This window comes from Symphalangus syndactylus, chromosome 21 (assembly GCF_028878055.3).
Source record: "Symphalangus syndactylus isolate Jambi chromosome 21, NHGRI_mSymSyn1-v2.1_pri, whole genome shotgun sequence".
NCBI classification, from domain to species: domain Eukaryota; kingdom Metazoa; phylum Chordata; class Mammalia; order Primates; family Hylobatidae; genus Symphalangus; species Symphalangus syndactylus.
Window position 1 is genome coordinate 79,315,503 of NC_072443.2, and position 18,336 is coordinate 79,333,838.

The 18,336-nt window shown below is 41.1% G+C and overlaps 1 protein-coding gene across 2 annotated transcripts in view; it reads left to right on the top strand.

Moving 5' to 3' along the window:
* Positions 1-18,336, top strand: part of ADAMTS9 (ADAM metallopeptidase with thrombospondin type 1 motif 9) — a 180,608-nt gene that overhangs the window by 156,106 nt on the left and 6,166 nt on the right. For both annotated transcript variants that reach the window (XM_055259173.2, XM_063630783.1), the window contains 2 exons: positions 3,040-3,144; positions 17,870-17,964. In XM_055259173.2, the coding sequence (XP_055115148.2) occupies positions 3,040-3,144; positions 17,870-17,959 (195 nt within the window). In that variant the 3' untranslated portion in view covers positions 17,960-17,964. The remainder of the gene's footprint in view (positions 1-3,039; positions 3,145-17,869; positions 17,965-18,336) is intronic.

Below are 18,336 nucleotides of genomic sequence, written 5' to 3' on the forward strand. Positions count from 1 at the left end.
AGAGTGCCGATTGGTGTATTTACAATCCCTGAGCTAGACATAAAGGTTTTCCAAGGCCCCACCAGAGTAGCTAGATATAGAGTGTTGATTGGTGCATTCACAGACCCTGAGCTAGACACAGGGTACTGATTGGTGTATTTACAATCCCTGAGCTAGACATAAAGGTTCTCCACATCTCCACCAGACTCAGGAGCCCAGCTAGCTTCACCCAGTGGATCCTGCACCAGGGCTGCAGGTGGAGCTGCCTGCCAGTCCCGCGCCGTGCACTCGCACTCCTCAGCCCTTGGGTGGTTGATGGGACTGGGCGCTGTGGAGCAGGGGGCGGCGTTCGTCAGGGAGGCTCGGGCCGCACAGGAGCCCATGGAGGGGGTGGGAGGCTCAGGCATGGCGGGCTGCAGGTCCCGAGCCCTGCCCCGCCGGAAGGCAGCTAAGGTCCGGCGAGAAATCGAGCGCAGTGCTGGTGGGTTGGCACTGCTGGGGGACCCAGTACACCCTCCGCAGCTGCTGGCCCGGGTGCTAAGTCCTTCATTGCCCAGGCTGGCAGGGCCCGCCGGCTGCTTGGAGTGAGGGGCCCGCCAAGCCCACGCCCACCCAGAACTCCAGCCGGCCCGCAAGTGCAGCCCCAGTTCCCGCTCACACCTCTCCCTCCACACCTCCCCGCAAGCTGAGGGAGTGGGCTCCGGCCATGGCCAGCCCAGAAAGGGGCTCCCACAGTGCAGCGGTGGGCCGAAGGGCCCCTCAAGTGCCGCCAAAGTGGGAGCCCAGGCAGAGGAGGCGCCGAGAGCGAGCGAGGGCTGCGAGGACTGCCAGCACGCTGTCACCTCTCACAGCTACAATCAAAAACACCTGAGCACGGCAGCCATGCCACATAACCATGAACCTCTGTAGCATATTGTCATAAAAATGTCATATATATATATATATATATATATATATATATATATATTTGAGATGGAATCTCACTCTGTTGCCCAGGCTGGAGTGCAGTGGCACAATCTCGGCTCACTGCAGCCTCCACCTCCTGCCCTCAAGCTATTCTCCTGCCTCAGTCTCCCGAGTAGCTGGGATTACAGGCACGCACCACCATGCCCAGCTAATTTTTGTATTTTTATTAGAGACAGGGTTTCACCATGTTGGGCCAGGCTGGTCTTGATCTCCAGACCTCAGGTGATCCACCTGCCTCAGCCTCCCAAAGTGCTAGGATTACAGGTGTGAGCCACCACCCTCAGCCCAAAAATATTTTTTAAATATTACCTACTGTCTGCCAGGTAATGAGTGACATGCATTGTGCCTTCTATCTAATCACCTCCTATTCACAGGTTAAGTCTTACTAATCCGTTTTACAGATGGGCGGGCTCCTTGCCTGAGGTCACGCTCAAAGTAAAGAAGGGAGCAAGATTCTAGGGTAAATCTACCCTTTGTACCAGGTTTTCAATCAGCCTCAGCACTTTTCGGGCTGGAGAATTCTCTGTTGTGGGCTGTCCTGTGCATCGCAGCAGCATCCTTGGTCTCTACCCACCAGATGCCAATAGCAGCACCACTACCTGCCCCCCCACAGTTGTGACAAACAAAAATGTTTCCAGACACTGCCAGATTTCCCCTGGGGTCAAAATCGTGCCCTGTTGAGAACCACTGACTTAGTCCAAACTAAGTCCTCTGGTCACCTCTATCTTGTGGAATCTAGCACTCCAGAAGTCTTTATAAACTTTTGTTAGTCAATATTTATGGAACTGGCATTGAGAGACCTCTAAGCTACACTTAGTCCTGGAAATCTTAATTGAGGAGCTAGGATATAATATTTAAGTGACTAGTCATATGTTACAAACCATAGCTGATTCAATAAACAAAGCAATAAACCTACTCTCAATAAGCTTACTGTTATATTGAAGAGATCCCACGAACACTTACAAAACAATTAGAAAATGTAAGACAGATACCATCTTTTTTGCATATCTACTAAGCGCCAGCCATAGCTGATTTCTTTTAGTCCTCTGTACGGTGCTCAGAGGGAAGAGAGTTTTAGTACCTTCCATTTTACAGATGAATAAACAGAGGTTCCAAGAGGGGAGAAAAGATCTGGCCAGGATCTAATCACAGGTGAAAGAACTTTATTTACACGTGGGTCTGATGAGCTGTGAGCTCCTCCGTGCCTCTCCTTGTTTATAAAAGACTGTTTTGACAAAGTGCTGGCTTGTCAGTTTGAGAGAGAAAGCAACCAGGAGTGTTCATGTGGAATATTTTTAGCTCAAACTGCTCATTGTGGAGTAGGAAGCCTCAAGAAGAAAGTATTTCAGATGCCTTTGCGAGTCATTTTTGAAAGAGAGACACAATTGGAGAAAGCAGCGAGAGGGTCTTTCTGCTGCACCGTTTCTTTAGAAATCAATACTGAGGCACCAGAGGCCATGTTCTGAAAGGCACCCTCGGAGGGGTTTGGGACATCTCCCTTACGGGAACCTGGAAGCCGCATCCTCCAGGCCCAGGTGGTCTTGAGCAGGCCAACCCTGCCCTCTGCTGACCGTCCTCGGGAAAGCGCCTCTCCTTTGAAGTCCCGCCCTGCTGTGCTTAGTACGCGGTGTGCTAATCGCCCCAGGGAGCTGGAAGCCCAGGAAGCTTGGCACCAAGATCTTGTTAGAAAAATTATACAGTGACATTTTGCTCCTGAAGGAATCTGATAATTGTGAGCAACATCAGGACTGCTGTGTTAGGGAGGCCGAATGGAGCAAGGACTTTGAAGTCAGGAGGATGTGAGTTGGACTCTTACCTTATCCTGAAGAAGTTAATCACTTCCGCTAAGCCTCAGTTTCCCTATCTGTAAAGAAAACCTCCTTCATAGAGCTCTTTCGAGGATAATTAAGATGATGCATGAAGAATGGCTGGCCCTGAACAAACAAAACTAAATACCATCAATAATTATTAGCTATCACAATTAATCAACATCCTTCTCTTTTCCAAAGTACCTTTTATTGTATCACCTTTGTCTTTGCTTTTTTGGGGACATCACCTGGACTGAAAATCTCTTTTGTTGGTCGTGTCTTCCAGGGTCGTTTTAGCATCAACCTTTATGGAACCGGCCTGTCTTTAACTGAATCTGCCAGATGGGTATCACAAGGGAATTATGCTGTCTCTGACATCAAGAAGTCGCCGGTAAGGTTCTACAGATGGGTTGGGAGACGAATTTTTATATCTTTCTTTCGTTCTTGTCTTTATTACTGTGGTAGTGGTGCTGAAGGAACAAACGAATGTGCTTTCCCACTTAAGCTATTTTGCAGTGTCAGGAAGACCATTTAGGAAATAAACCTAGGGTGCAGTGTTTACACGTGGTTAAAGCGTGAGAGCCTTGTTCGCTTCTGGTGAATTCTTCCTCGAGAGGTGAGCATATGAACCATCCAAGTAATTAGAAAAGCCACCTAACCAGGGAGGTAAAAGCAGGAAGAAGCCTCTGTCGAGGGTGTGGCTTAGACATCTTTCAGTTTAGCCAGCTTGCGGTTCATTCTGTGAACCGAGGGCAAATGACCTCTTCTTTTTATTTAGAAAACTTGAAATACAGATGGAGCTAGAAGACAGGTAACTTATTAAGCGATATATCTGGAGAGTTAGAGATACACACACAGGGTCTACAGTAATAAGTTTTTCACCCTCTAAAATCGGGCTGGTTAAGGTGTGGTCTATGTAGTATATCAGTGTCACCTGGGGCCCCGTTGGAAATGCAGGTTCTGGGGCCCAGACCCTAGTGAGTCACAGTCTGCAGCTGAACAAGGTCTCCGGTGGTGATGGGCACAGTACAGCTTGAGAAACACTGTGCTGTGCAGATGGTCCCTGACTTACGACGGTTACACTTGATTTTTCAACTTCACCATGGTTCAAAAGCGAAACACGCTCAGTAGAAACCCTACTTCGGGTGCCCATACAGCCGTTCTGTTTTTCACTCAGTACAGTATTCAATCAATTACACAAAATATCCAACACTTTATTATAAAATAAGCTTTGTGTTAGATGATTTTGCCCCGCTATAGGCGAACGCAAGTGTTCTGAGTACATTTAAGGTAGGCTAGGCTAGGCTGTGATGTTCAGAAAGTTAGATATATTAAATGCTTTTTTGACTTAGTGATATTTTCAACTTGTAATGTGTTTATTGAGACATAACCCCATTGTAAACTGAGGAGCATGTCGACTGTGTACTGTTTCTCACCTTGGGTGTGTAGTATAATCACCTGAGGAATTTTTAAATGCACCTGCCCAGGTCCTTCCCACGCAGATGAACTGAATCGGAATCTCTGAGGGTGGGGGCCCTGGCAGGAGCAGAATTTAAAGCTCCCCAAATGATTCGCATGTACAGCGAGGTCAGAAACCACTGCCACTTACAGCCTTCCTTCTGAAGTCCTGAGAATGTGGGGCAGAAACTCGTCTCATGGAAAAATGTCTAAGTTTACCCAAGCATGGCCCATTTCTCCAGTCCCACCTCAGCCACGAGCCCTGCCTGGGGTTGCCTCAGAAATAGGGAAAGACAAAGAAGAGAGCTGGGAAAGTAGGGTTTTATTACAAGGCAGAACTGCCAGATAAAATACAGGACACTCAGTTAAATTAGAATTTCAAATACACAATGAGGATCGCTTGATCCTAAGGGTTTGAGACCAGCCTGGGCAAGGTGGTGAGACTCTGGTTTTGCAAATCTTTAAAAATTAGCTGGGCATGGTGGTGCATGCCTGTAGTCCCAGCTACTTGGAGGTTGAGGTGGGAGGATCCCTTGAGCCCAGGATGTGAAGGGGGCAGTGAGCCATGATTGCGCCACTGCACTCCAGGCTGGGCTGCAAAGTGAGACACCATCTCTTTTTTTTTTTTTTTTTTAAGTACAGAATGAACATTGTTTACAATAAGTATACTGTTATCATTACATGGGACATACTTATACTAAACATGTATATGTTATTTATCTGAAATTCATATTTCACCAAGCATCCTGTATTTTTATTTTCTAAATCCGAAACCCTATTGCAAATACTTCTACCTAATCAAGATAAGAATATAAAAAAGCAGCTCAACCGCCACCCTCACCTGAGAAAGAGGAGAAATGTCCAATTGGGACATTCCAGGAAAATCTGTTTCCTAATCTCTTTTTCTAGCTGCCATGATTAAGTTTGTGTCTGTGAAAAAAAGGTATCTCACTCTCTGTCTTCTCCATCTAAGCCAATCAGTGACCTCAAATCCGATTAACTAAATAGCCATATTGATTACTTGTAAATTAGTCATTAAATATTTTTCTTTGCCCTGAAAGGAATAAAGATAGCTGAGAGTGCATGAGCTTTAGAATGTGCCCCGAAATTATAATGTTCTTCCCCCATTCCTTCCCTCCAAAATCTATACATTATGTTTCTTTTCTGTTGACAAATAAAAATTGTATATTTTTATTGTGTACAACATGATGTTTTATTTGCCTGTCTAGTGCCACTGCAGTGCAGCCTGGGTGATAGAGTGAGGCTCTGTTAAAAAAAATAAGTAAATAAATAAATAAAAATGTGATTGTAGGAAACCCATGTAGATAAACTGTAACATAAATTATAATTCTATTCATTTGCTAGTTACTACCATTTCAGCCAGAAACTAAAAATAATTAAAGGCAGGAGCGCCACCTTATGGAAAGAATGATCACTACACTGGCTGTTCCCCAAGGCTTTTGGGAGATGCCTGGGCTGGGGGGAGCTGGGTATGACAATTGCCTGTCGGCATTTTTTTTTTTTTTTTTTTTTTTAATCTTGGTGTTCTTTGGCAGCTCAGAGAGTCTGAGCTCAAAATTAATCTCCAGGGCCTGTCGACTACTCCTTATGAGTATCTGGGAACTGGGACTGAGCCCTGTCTAGCCCCCGGCCGTCTGGAGAAATGCTGCCTGACTTCCCCCGTGTGGTCCAGAGAAACATCTCTTAGCGATGCTTCCTGAAAATAGGCTTCCACCTCCCGACACGTTTGGGAGAAAATGCTAGTATATTGTATTTCCTTCCTGAAGAGTCACAGCAAGCATTAGCATGTGAGGTAGGACTAAATTATACAGGAAATAAACCTGTGTGACTTTAGCTAGCTTTCCACTAAAGCGGTGGTTCTCAAACTCACGAGTGCTTCACCATCACCTGCAGGGCTTGTTAAAACACAAGCAGGTGGCCAGACGTAGTGGCTTGTGCCCATAATCCCAGCGCTTGGGAAGGCTGAGGCAGGAGGATTGCTTGAGCCCAGGAATTCAAGACCAGCTTGGGCAACACAGGGAGACCCAATCTCTACAAAAAAAAAAAAAAAAAAAATTAAATAGCTGGCTGTGGTGGTGTGCACCTGTAGTCTTAGCTACTCAGGAGGCTGAAGTGAGGAGAAGCCTGGGTAGTCGAGGCTGCAATGAACCGTTATTGCAGCACTGTACTCCAGCCTGGGCAACAGAGTGAGACCCCATCTCAAATCAAAACAAAACCAAACCCACCACATGGTCAGTCTGAGGAGAGGCCAGAAATTGACATCTGTAACCATTTCCCTGATGATGCTGATGCCCCTGATCTGGAGTCACATTTTGAGAACCACTAACCTAAATGAAGCCAACCACAAAACCTTCTTTTCAAAGTTGCAACTTGTAATTTCCCCCAGATAACCAGAGTTCCATGAAACACACTTCAGGAATTGCGCCATATCCTGTTCCCACTCGATACTTACTACAATCTGGCCCCCGAGGGCCTGTGGCCCAGTCTTCTGTGGGATGCTCAGACCCTAGCAGTTATAATAGTCTCTTTTCCAAATAGCCCTGTTTCAGCTCTCAAATAATCGTTCCTCACTTTCTTTTGCTTTTCTGGCAGGAGTTACAGAGGGGAAAAAAAAATGAAAACCTCAATTTTCCAAACCTCCTTGGCAATAAAACGTTTTCCCCAAGCAAAACTAAAGGAGAGCTGTTTTCATTCAGGGTTAAACTAGATCTCCAGTACCACTTGGAGAACAGCAACGCTGTCTCACTTCCAAGAGCAGAACTGGTCAAAATCAGTCTCAGTATCAAGTTCACTGTTGACTCCCTTGTGAACAATGGAGAGTGCTCTTCCTCTGGTTTTAACTTAATTATGGTTAAAATAGCTACTATTTATTAGGCAGCTTACATACATTAAATCTGCGTCTTCCTCCCAGCTGTGCCGTCACCAGGAGATTGGGACAAGGTGAGAATAAGGTCAAATTCTTGGGATGTTAAGTTGAGCAGGTGGTGGGATCAGCCTCTTCAACCTGCCGCAGCTCAGCCCTCGGTGCCACACTGAAAATTGTCAGTGGCTGCAGAGCCCAGAGGTGAACCATGTGGACTCTGAAATCTGACTGCTGGAGCCTGTGCTCACTGGCTCTGCCATCTTGGGCAAGTTATTTAACTTCCAGGAAAATGGGGGTGGGGAGAGGGGGGACTCAGTTTGTTCATCTATAAAATGGGGACTGTAGTGGCCCCTTTCTCATTGACTTATTGTGAAACATAAATGAAATAAAAATATAAAGCTGTTGATATCGTACTGGGCAAATAGCCGGAGCACAAGTACTAGCTACTAATGTTATAACGTTTTCATAGCCCAGAGGTTTGCCATATTGTTTCGGAAGTTGGCCAAGATGACTAAGGAAGGGAGCCGGCTTGAGATAGCTGGTGGGAAGGACATCGAACTGCAGTGTAAGCCCGGGCTGAGCCTGTCCACATGGCTGCCACCTGACGCCAGGAATAAGTCATGTGAGACACCCCTTGGTTGGGGGTGGACTTCTGGGCAAATGCTTTAGCTGCACCAGCTCAGCTAGGGGTTGTAAAGTTTCTCGTCACTCTGCTTAGATCTCTTCATGAAGGACAGACAGACAGAAAGGAGACCATGGCCTAGAGATGAAGGCTAAAAGAAAATGTCAGAATTTGAAGCTCCTCTGCCAGCAACGCTGTATACCCTCAATTCTCCAATGTGCCAGAATGTGAAAGTGCCCTTCAGCCCCACCCAGAATTCCACCACAGCTCCCCATGCCCATTCTCAGAGCTGCCCATTTTGGTCTCCTCCAGGTAGAAGATTCTGGAACAGGCCTTCAGAGACAGGCAGCATGAAGGGATGATCACATCCTGGCTGGGTGTGAGAGGCGCTTACAGGGCTTTTTGTCTTCCTTGTGTGCCAGAGGAATTTGCAGGGTCGGGGAAGAACTAGGGCCACTGTTCTAAGAGATATGGTCTAACAGACATTCCTGTGCTAGAGCAAGGGCTGTAAATCAAAGAATTTCTTTGAAATTAAAAAATAACGAAAGTTGTATTACCATAGAGGAGATGGATTCAGTTCCTATCTGTCAGTTCGCTTGCGAACAGTGGAGTTCAGGCACCTGAAATAAACACATGTGTGTACACACACACACACACGCTCGGTGCCATCTGCTCTCATGTATCGACCTGGGCTGCCTCCGAACTTGCTGTCAACTTATGAAAATCCAACTATCCGCCAAGTGTAAAAATCATACCACAGACCAGTAGAGTAAAATTCCGTACATTTACATTTTAGGTAGTCTAATTTTTATTCTGTATATTCCTATAGAAATTAGACATTTATGCATATATTCATATATAGGTAAGTGTCCAGGGCTATATTCAGAAAAAAAAAACTCTATATGCTGTGTTTTATGGGCAATTTCAGGGACATTCAAGGGTAAATTTCATTGCATGTAATCTTGACCCAGGCAGATTATAGCCCCTATAATCATTATAAACATTATACCATAATCATTATAATCTCTGTTCATTACTATCTGTATGGATTTTCTTATCAAAATCCCCACCTCCACCCCCAACTCAGCTTGCTTGTACCACCAGCACCCTCTGACGACTTTAAATAAGTCTTTAAATTAGCACCCTCCAGTCAAAGATGTGCTGGCCTTCCTAAATCAAAGAAGCCAATCTGCCCTCCTCATATAGATTGAAAAAATAGAAGAATTAGTGAAAAGTGTGAAATACAAACTATTCTTAATGAAACAGAGATTCATTCATTTAATTATATGTAATAGCTCAAACCAGGCTAACAAAATAGTCATCGAAAAGAGATTTTTAGAAGGCCTGCTTTAATGAAGAGATAAAAATTAATGTTTTAAGGAATGTGAGTGGGTGCTTCTAATATATTTCTTTTCTGAAACAGACACTGTCTGCTTGACATTTGGGTTTTTGGTATTTACTTGCTCCGTGTGGCTGTTTTTATTCTTTAGGATCAATAAGTTTTAGCTCAGCCTTTATCAAAATTAAATAATGGAATCCCAGTTAAGGAGATAGCAGTAATGGTGTAAACCCAGTAGTGGCTTTATTTTTTTAATTTTATAATTTTATAATTACCCAGACTTTTACTCATTTCCCTGAAAACAGGCTATGATGGATATTTACACATTAAAAATACCTTTATGATAATAGCAGTTAATATTTATTGAGTGCATATATTAGGCCAAGTACTATGCTAAGCATATTATGTGCATTATCTCATTTATAGCAAACCTGTGAGGGGGTACATTATTATCCCTATTTTACAGATGTACCAGGAACTGAGGCGTAAAGAGGTTGTTCAAGATGCAGTACAAGCTCCAGGCAGTCTGATTCAGGTTAGCTCCTCTGCTGGGTCAGGAGAGTTTGAGTAAAGCGTAAGTTTTGATGATACAGAAGATATTCTTTGCCTGCCTGTATCGTGAAGGCCCTGGCCCTATACTTAAGCCTGGTGAGAAAGTTCCTCACTGAAGACCAGTTAGTCTGGCATCAAATTCAGTTGCTGGTGGTATGGGCCAGCTCCAGAACTACCACAAGCCTCTAAAACCAAGACCAGGTGGGAGGATAGAAATAACTCTCCCAACTCAGTTCCATTCATCATCAAATGCATACAAATTTTTAAAAATTAAGAGAAACTATTTTATCCTATTTTTTTGTTGAACTAGCACTGTTTTTCTTTTGTCTTTCTTTTGTATTTTTATTGATATATCATAGTTGTATATATTTTTGGTTATACTAGTGATATTTTGATTCATGTATACAACATGTAATAATCAAATCAGGGTAAGTGGGATACGCAACACCTCAAACATTTATCTTTTCTTTGAGGTGAAACATTACAATTCTTCTCTTCTAGCTATTTTGAAATATATAACTAATTATTGTTAACTATCTATAGTAAATATATTTATAATATATTAATATATAATACTATATATTGTATTTATTATAATATATAGTATAGCATATCACACATAAGATTATAATACATTATACTATATATTATATTGTATAAATATGTAAAATATTTATATATAAATTTTATACACAAATTTTATATAAATGTTTATTATATTTATATATTATATTGTTAAATATAATTTTTCTACTGTACTATTAAATACTATAACTTGGCTGGGCACAGTGGCTTACACCTGTAATCTCAGCAGATCGGTTGAGGTCAGGAGTTCAAGACCAGCCTGGCCAACATGGTGAAACCCTGTCTCTACTACAAATACAAAAATTAGCCAGGTATGGTAGTGCACACCTGTGATCCCAGCTACTCAGGAGGCTGAGTCAGGAGAATCGCTTGAACCCGGGAGGTGGAGTTTGCAATGAGCCGAGATTGCACCATTGCACTCCAGCCTGGGTGACGAGAGCAAGACTGTCTCAAAAAAAATAAAAATAAAATAGTATAACTTATTTCTTCCAATTATATTTTTGTATTCATCTTTCTTTTTTAAAATGAGATTATCCATTGTTTTCAAGAGGCTTAGTTTGGCAGTGTGAAGCAAATCTTCGTGACTTTTGACCTAGTTCTGAGAATATAACCCCAAAAAATCCTAAAATGTAGGCACAAATATGTTCATCATAGTGTTATTTCCAGAAGTGGAAAATATGAAATGTTGTGCAGGCGCAGAGGGTAGAGGGGTGGAATTATATGACATGGTAATTATACAAAATGGAATATGAGGCCATAATTAAACAAGGACTTTTTCATAGCATGATAAAGCATAAGGGGAACTGATTAGCAGGGCATTTCTTTTTTTTTTTTTATACTTTAGGGTTTTAGGGTACATGTGCACAATGTGCAGGTTTGTTACATATGTATCCATGTGCCATGTTGATTTCCTGCACCCATTAACTCGTCATTTAGCATTAGGTGTATCTCCTAATGCTGTCCCTCCCCCATCCCCCCACCCCACAACAGTCCCCGGAGTGTGATGTTCCCCTTCCTGTGTCCATGAGTTCTCATTGTTCAATTCCCACCTATGAGTGAGAACATGCGGTGTTTGGTTTTTTGTCCTTGTGATAGTTTACTGAGAATAATGTTTTCCAGTTTCTTCCATGTCCCTACAAAGGACACGAACTCATCATTTTTTATGGCTGCATAGTATTCCATGGTGTATATGTGCCACATTTTCTTAATCCAGTCTATCGTTGTTGGACATTTGGGTTGGTTCCAACTCTTTGCTATTGTGAATACTGCCGCAATAAACATACGTGTGCATGTGTCTTTATAGCAGCATGATTTATAGTCCTTTGGGTATATACCCAGTAATGGGATGGCTGGGTCAAATGGTATTGCTAGTTCTAGATCCCTGAGGAATCGCCACACTGACTTCCACAATGGTTGAACTAGTTTACAGTCCCACCAACAGTGTAAAAGTGTTCCTATTTCTCCACATCCTCTCCAGCACCTGTTGTTTCCTGATTTTTTAATGATGGCCATTCTAACTGGTGTGAGATGGTATCTCACTGTGGTTTTGATTTGCATTTCTCTGATGGCCAGTGATGATGAGCATTTCTTCATGTGTTTTTTGGCTGCATAAATGTCTTCTTTTGAGAAGTGTCTGTTCATGTCCTTTGCCCACTTTTTGATGGGGTTGTTTGTTTTTTTCTTGTAAATTTGTTGGAGTTCATTGTAGATTCTGGATATTAGCCCTTTGTCAGATGAGTAGGTTGCAAAAATTTTCTCCCATTCTGTAGGTTGCCTGTTCACTCTGATGGTAGTTTCTTTTGCTGTGCAGAAGCTCTTTAGTTTAATGAGATCCCATTTGTCAATTTTGGCTTTTGTTGCCATTGCTTTTGGTGTTTTAGACATGAAGTCCTTGCCCACGCCTATGTCCTGAATGGTATTGCCTAGGTTTTCTTGTAGGATTTTAATGGTTTTAGGTCTAACATATAAGTCTTTAATCCATCTTGAATTAATTTTTGTATAAGGTGTAAGGAAGGGATCCAGTTTCAGCTTTCTACATATGGCTAGCCAGTTTTCTCAGCACCATTTATTAAATAGGGAATCCTTTCCCCATTTCTTGTTTTTGTCATATTTGTCAAAGATCAGATAGTTGTAGATATGCGGCATCATTTCTGAGGGCTCTGTTCTGTTCCATTGATCTATGTCTCTGTTGTGGTACCAGTACCATGCTGTTTTGGTTACTGTAGCCTTGTAGTATAGTTTAAAGTCAGGTAGCGTGATGCCTCCAGCTTTGTTCTTTTGGCTTAGGATTGACTTGGCGATGCGAGCTCTTTTTTGGTTCCATATGAACTTTAAAGTAGTTTTTTCCAATTCTGTGAAGAAAGTCATTGGTAGCTTGATGGGGATGGCATTGAATCTATAAATTACCTTGGGCAGTACGGCCATTTTCACGATATCGATTCTTCCAACCCATGAGCATGGAATGTTCTTCCATTTGTTTGTATCCTCTTTTATTTCCTTGAGCAGTGGTTTGTAGTTCTCCTTGAAGAGGTCCTTCACATCCCTTGTAAGTTGGATTCCTAGGTATTTTATTCTCTTTGAAGCAATTGTGAATGGGAGTTCACTCATGATTTGGCTCTCTGTTTGTCTGTTATTGGTGTACAAGAATGCTTGTGATTTTTGTACATTAATTTTGTATCCTGAGACTTTGCTGAAGTTGCTAATCAGCTTAAGGAGATTTTGGGCTGAGACAATGGGGTTTTCTAGATATACAATCATGTCATCTGCAAACAGGGACAATTTGACTTCCTCTTTTCCTAATTGAATACCCTTTATTTCCTTCTGCCTGATTGCTCTGGCCAGAACTTCCAGCACTATGTTGAATAGGAGCGGTGAGAGAGGGCATCCCTGTCTTGTGCCAGTTTTCAGAGGGAATGCTTCCAGTTTTTGCCCATTCAGTATGATATTGGCTGTGGGTTTGTCGTAGATAGCTCTTATTATTTTGAGATATGTCCCATCAATACCTAATTTCTTGAGAGTTTTTAGCATGAAGGGTTGTTGAATTTTGTCAAAGGCCTTTTCTGCATCTGTTGAGATAATCATGTGGTTTTTGTCTTTGGTTCTGTTTATATGCTGGATTACATTTATTGATTTGCGTATGTTGAACCAGCCTTGCATCCCAGGGATGAAGCCCACTTGATTATGGTGGATAAGCTTTTTGATGTGCTGCTGGATTCGGTTTGCCAGTATTTTATTGAGGATTTTTGCATCAATGTTCATCAAGGATATTGGTCTGAAATTCTCTTTTTTGATTATGTCTCTGCCAGGCTTTGGTATCAGGACGATGCTGGCTTCGTAAAATGTGTTAGGGAGGATTCCCTCTTTTTCTATCGATTGGAATAGTTTCAGAAGGAATGATACCAGTTCCTCCTTGTACCTCTGGTAGAATTCAGCTGTGAATCCATCAGGTCCTGGACTCTTTTTGGTTGGTAAGCTATTGATTATTGCCACAATTTCAGAACCTGTTATTGGTCTATTCAGAGATTCAACTTCTTCCTGGTTTAGTCTTGGGAGGGTGTATTTGTCAAGGAATTTATCCATTTCTTCTAGATTTTCTAGTTTATTTGCATAGAGGTGTTTGTAGTATTCTCTGATGGTAGATTGTATTTCTGTGGGATCGGTGGTGATATCCCCTTTTTCGTTTTTTATTGCATCTATTTGATTCTTCTCTCTTTTCTTCTTTATTAGTCTTGCTAGCGGTCCATCAATTTTGTTGATCTTTTCAAAAAACCAGCTCCTGCATTCATTAATTTTTGAAGGGTTTTTTGTGTCTCTATTTCCTTCAGTTCTGCTCTGATTTTAGTTATTTCTAGCCTTCTGCTATCTTTTGAATGTGTTTGCTCTTGCTTTTCTAGTTCTTTTAATTGTGATGTTAGGGTGTCAATTTTGGATCTTTCCTGCTTTCTCTTGTGGGCATTTAGTGCTATAAATTTCCCTCTACACACTGCTTTGAACATGTCCCAGAGATTCTGGTATGTTGTGTCTTTGTTCTTGTTGGTTTCAAAGAACATCTTTATTTCTGCCTTCATTTCATTATGTACCCAATAGTCATTCAGGAGCAGGTTGTTCAGTTTCCATGTAGTTGAGCGGTTTTGAGTGAGTTTCTTAATCCTGAGTTCTAGTTTGATTGCACTGTGATCTGAGAGACAGTTTGTTATAATTTCTGTTCTTTTACATTTGCTGAGGAGAGCTTTACTTCCAACTATGTGGTCAATTTTGGAATAGGTGTGGTGTGGTGCTGAAAAAAATGTATATTCTGTTGACTTGGGGTGGAGAGTTCTGTAGATGTCTATTAGGTCCACTTTATGTAGAGCTGAGTTCAATTCCTGGATATCCTTGTTAACTTTCTGTCTCGTTGATCTGTCTAATGTTGACAGTGGGGTGTTAAAATCTCCCATTATTATTGTGTGGGAGTTTAAATCCCTTTGTAGGTCACTGAGGACTTGCTTTATGAATCTGGGTGCTCCTGTGTTGGGTGCATATATATTTAGGATAGTTAGCTCTTCTTGTTGAATTGATCCCTTTACCATTATGTAATGGCCTTCTTTGTCTCTTTTGATCTTTGTTGGTTTAAAGTCTATTTTATCAGAGACTAGGATTGCAACCCCGATTAGCAGGGCATTCTTAACTGCACTTCCAAAAGAATTCAGCTTCAGCCTTTCATTCATTCATTCATTCATTTAACATGTGTATTTCGTATCATTATGAGCCACACACTGTGGTAGGTTCTGGATACTCCCAGGTTTTAACAAGATATTGGTCTTCTCATAATGGAGCTGACATTCCAGTAGGAAGACAGATGTTAAAGAAAGAATTACCCAATTACAGGGTGCTTTGCAGCAGATAACCAGGTCAGGAAGGTTTCTCAGAATAAATGGGCTTTGAACTGAGTGCTAAAGAATTTACCAGGCCAAAGTTGAGGTGGTACAGTATGCACAGAGAGGGAGAGAGAGGAGAACTCCAATCAGAGAGAATGGCACATGCAAAGGCCTTGTAATGTAAGGGACATATCAGAAGAACAACCAAAAGAAATGCATGTGTTGAGTACAGAATGGTACCAGATGAATCTGCAGAGGCAAAGACAGACTCTATGGAGCGCAGGTCTTTAGACTAGGAGTTGGCGTACTTTGTCTACAAAGTGCCAGATAGTAAAGATTTTAGTCTTGAAGGGCCAAGAGGCAAAATCAATGATATATTTGTATGTCAAGAGAGAAAACAAATTTGCACAAAATTTTTTTATTGGTCAAATTCAAAATACAATCATAATAACTAAGTATAGCTTTTTCTAATACAGATCACCTGAGATGAATGGGATATTGGGGGAGGAAAATATTTAGCTTAATTAGTGTTCTGTATTACCAGAATAGATGGTAAATGTTTATCTGTTAATGCTGACCTGAAATGAGATATTATGTATTTCAATCTTTCTAAATGCCTTTCTGCATGCATTGATATTGCCAAACACTGATATCTATCCATAACCATATAATGTTAATTAAGCATATTCATGGCTTGGCAGGCACGTATAGAATTCTATTAGAGTTTTCTCTTGATAGTTGCCTTTTAGCATGTCACTACATTGCATATTAATCACTTGCAATTGAAAATGAGATAGAAGCTCCTCAATTGCTAGTTAAGTGGATTTTGACATATAAAGATTTCCTTTGCATTTATATCAAAGTCTGAAAAACGGTGCTGGAACTGCAGTTTAAGCTCAGAAACTATATACACTTTAAATTTGTGTGTAATAGAGAAGTCATTTCCTGTTTTAACTTTTGACAGCATGGGAAGTGTTTAAAACAATCTAACATTACTTGTGATCCAAACAGTGTTATCAATGAAATTACTTTATAACAGTATAAGTTTTGCTTATAAGAACAGTTTTGCCTTGTAATTTTAGGTACAATCCATTAAGAAACATGATCAACTCTGAAGCAAAAGCTAATATTCAGAGCCATTAAGTGTTGAATTACAGTGATTGAGAGCAGCTATAGTTCAAAAAATTTTAATCTTGACCCTGAGCTCAAAAATCAAAATAAAACTTTACCCCACTGCTAAGCCATCAAATTGCTGTGTAGTAGGACAAGTCAAGGTATTGAGCTTTCAGTTCTGACAAAAAATTCACAAAATAGATGATGGGTAAGTCCGTGGTAGAAAATAAAGTCCACTATTGACACTACTAGTTCTATAGCACTTAATAGGTCAAATATTTTACACAAAGTACCCGCAAATGAATAATACAGTGAATAACCATAGGCTTTAAACATCTAACAGTTTCACAAGCTTTGTAAATTTGTCCAATTAGAGCTTTTTATGCTCCACACATATTTGTACTACCATCAGTTGTCAACACATCTTAGCAGATTCCACTTCAGTTGTTCTGCAGTTCTTTCCCAACCTTTTTGAAATATTCTCACCTCTACTTGTTCCATAAACTATTCCACTATTCCACAAATTATTCCACTATTCCACTAGTTCCACTAGACTCTTCAAAGAGTCTAATTCTTTAGTCACTTCATACTGGGCATTTTCTCCTCAAAGAAATGATAACACCTGAATAACATCAGTAATATGTGTGGACCCTTCAAGAGCCAGTGAAAACCACTCAAAATAATCTGCTTTGTTTTTTTAGTTGACTATTAATGTGGTTCCCAATGTTATTAGCTTTTCAAGCAATAGTCCTTGCCAAAAGGGTAGTTAAGTTTATTTTCTCTGGACACATTTCTTCAGATGTTGCTGTTAAACAGGATTTAATGAACTCACCATTGGTAAATTGTTTTCCTTGCTTGGCTAACAAATGAGCAACTTGGAAACTTACTCATTTTCGTGTTTTTTATTTTTTGTGGAGGGATTATGCTATGGTGAGATATTCCATTTTAAATTTTCTAAATTTTTGACCATTGTTTTTCTGTGAGTTGGGAATATTGTGATGAGTATTTAGTTTGGTGATGGTATATATTGTATTCTTTTAGCACAGCTATAGTGTCTTTTCATAATAATCACAAGGCTTTGTCATCTAAATTTGATAACAAAATAATCCACATGCCATTGTACCTTAAAAGTGCAACATTCAAAGTCTACCTTTCTCTTCTTTTCTTGATTTGTCATAATGGTATACACTGGTAATAAGCACATAAGTTGTAATGATCTAGCAATACACACATCACTCAAAACACTCTCAAATTAAAACAGTGTCACTGTGATTTTTGTGCACCAAGAAGCAGTATGAAGCTGAGACTCAATTCTTTTTTTGCAGCATGAAAGCAGCTATAGACATCAGGTAAATTAATGAATGTGGCTGTATTCCAATAAAACTTTATTAATAGACACTGAAATTTGAAATTCATATGATTTTATGTGTTAAGAAATATTATTTTTGGTTTACTTTTTCTCAATTATTTAAAAACATAAAAATCATCCTTAGCTTGCAAACCGTACAGAAACAGGTGGTGGGCTGGATTTGGCTCACAGGCTGAAGTTTGCCAGCCCCTGCTTTAGACCATGGTGAGTATGTTGGGCTTCACATCAGTTCAGAAGGCCTGCTTACTGTCTGTATAAGAACGTTTTCCCAAAAAGCCAGTGCAGGCCCTAAAAGCATTAACCAAGCAGGTAGGCTAACATGATGCATCTCCTTGCAGGATGGTACCCGAGTCATAGGGAAATGCGGTGGTTACTGTGGGAAATGCACTCCATCCTCTGGTACTGGCCTGGAGGTGCGAGTTTTATAGCTAAGGTAAGTAGTCCCATGTCTGCCTGTCTGTCTGTCTTTTATTTTTTTCTGTAGCCTATATGAGCAAATGTGGGAGGATCAGGCAGCATTACAGTTAAGCATCTTGAAGCTGACCCAATACTGTTCTACCTTTTTTATCTCCTGCTCCTCTGTCCTCATGTGACTGAAGCCATCAGTCTTCTGCCATCAGACGTGGGTTCTCCTCTACAGAGCTGGCCTATTTATTTATTTGCTTTTAGATTTTAGATTCAGGAGGTACATGTGCAAGTTTGTTACACTGATAAAGTGTGTTGAGATGTAGGCTTCGTTTGAACCCATCACCCAGATAGTGAAAGTAGTATCCAATAAATAGTTTTCCCTTCCCTTCCTCCTCCC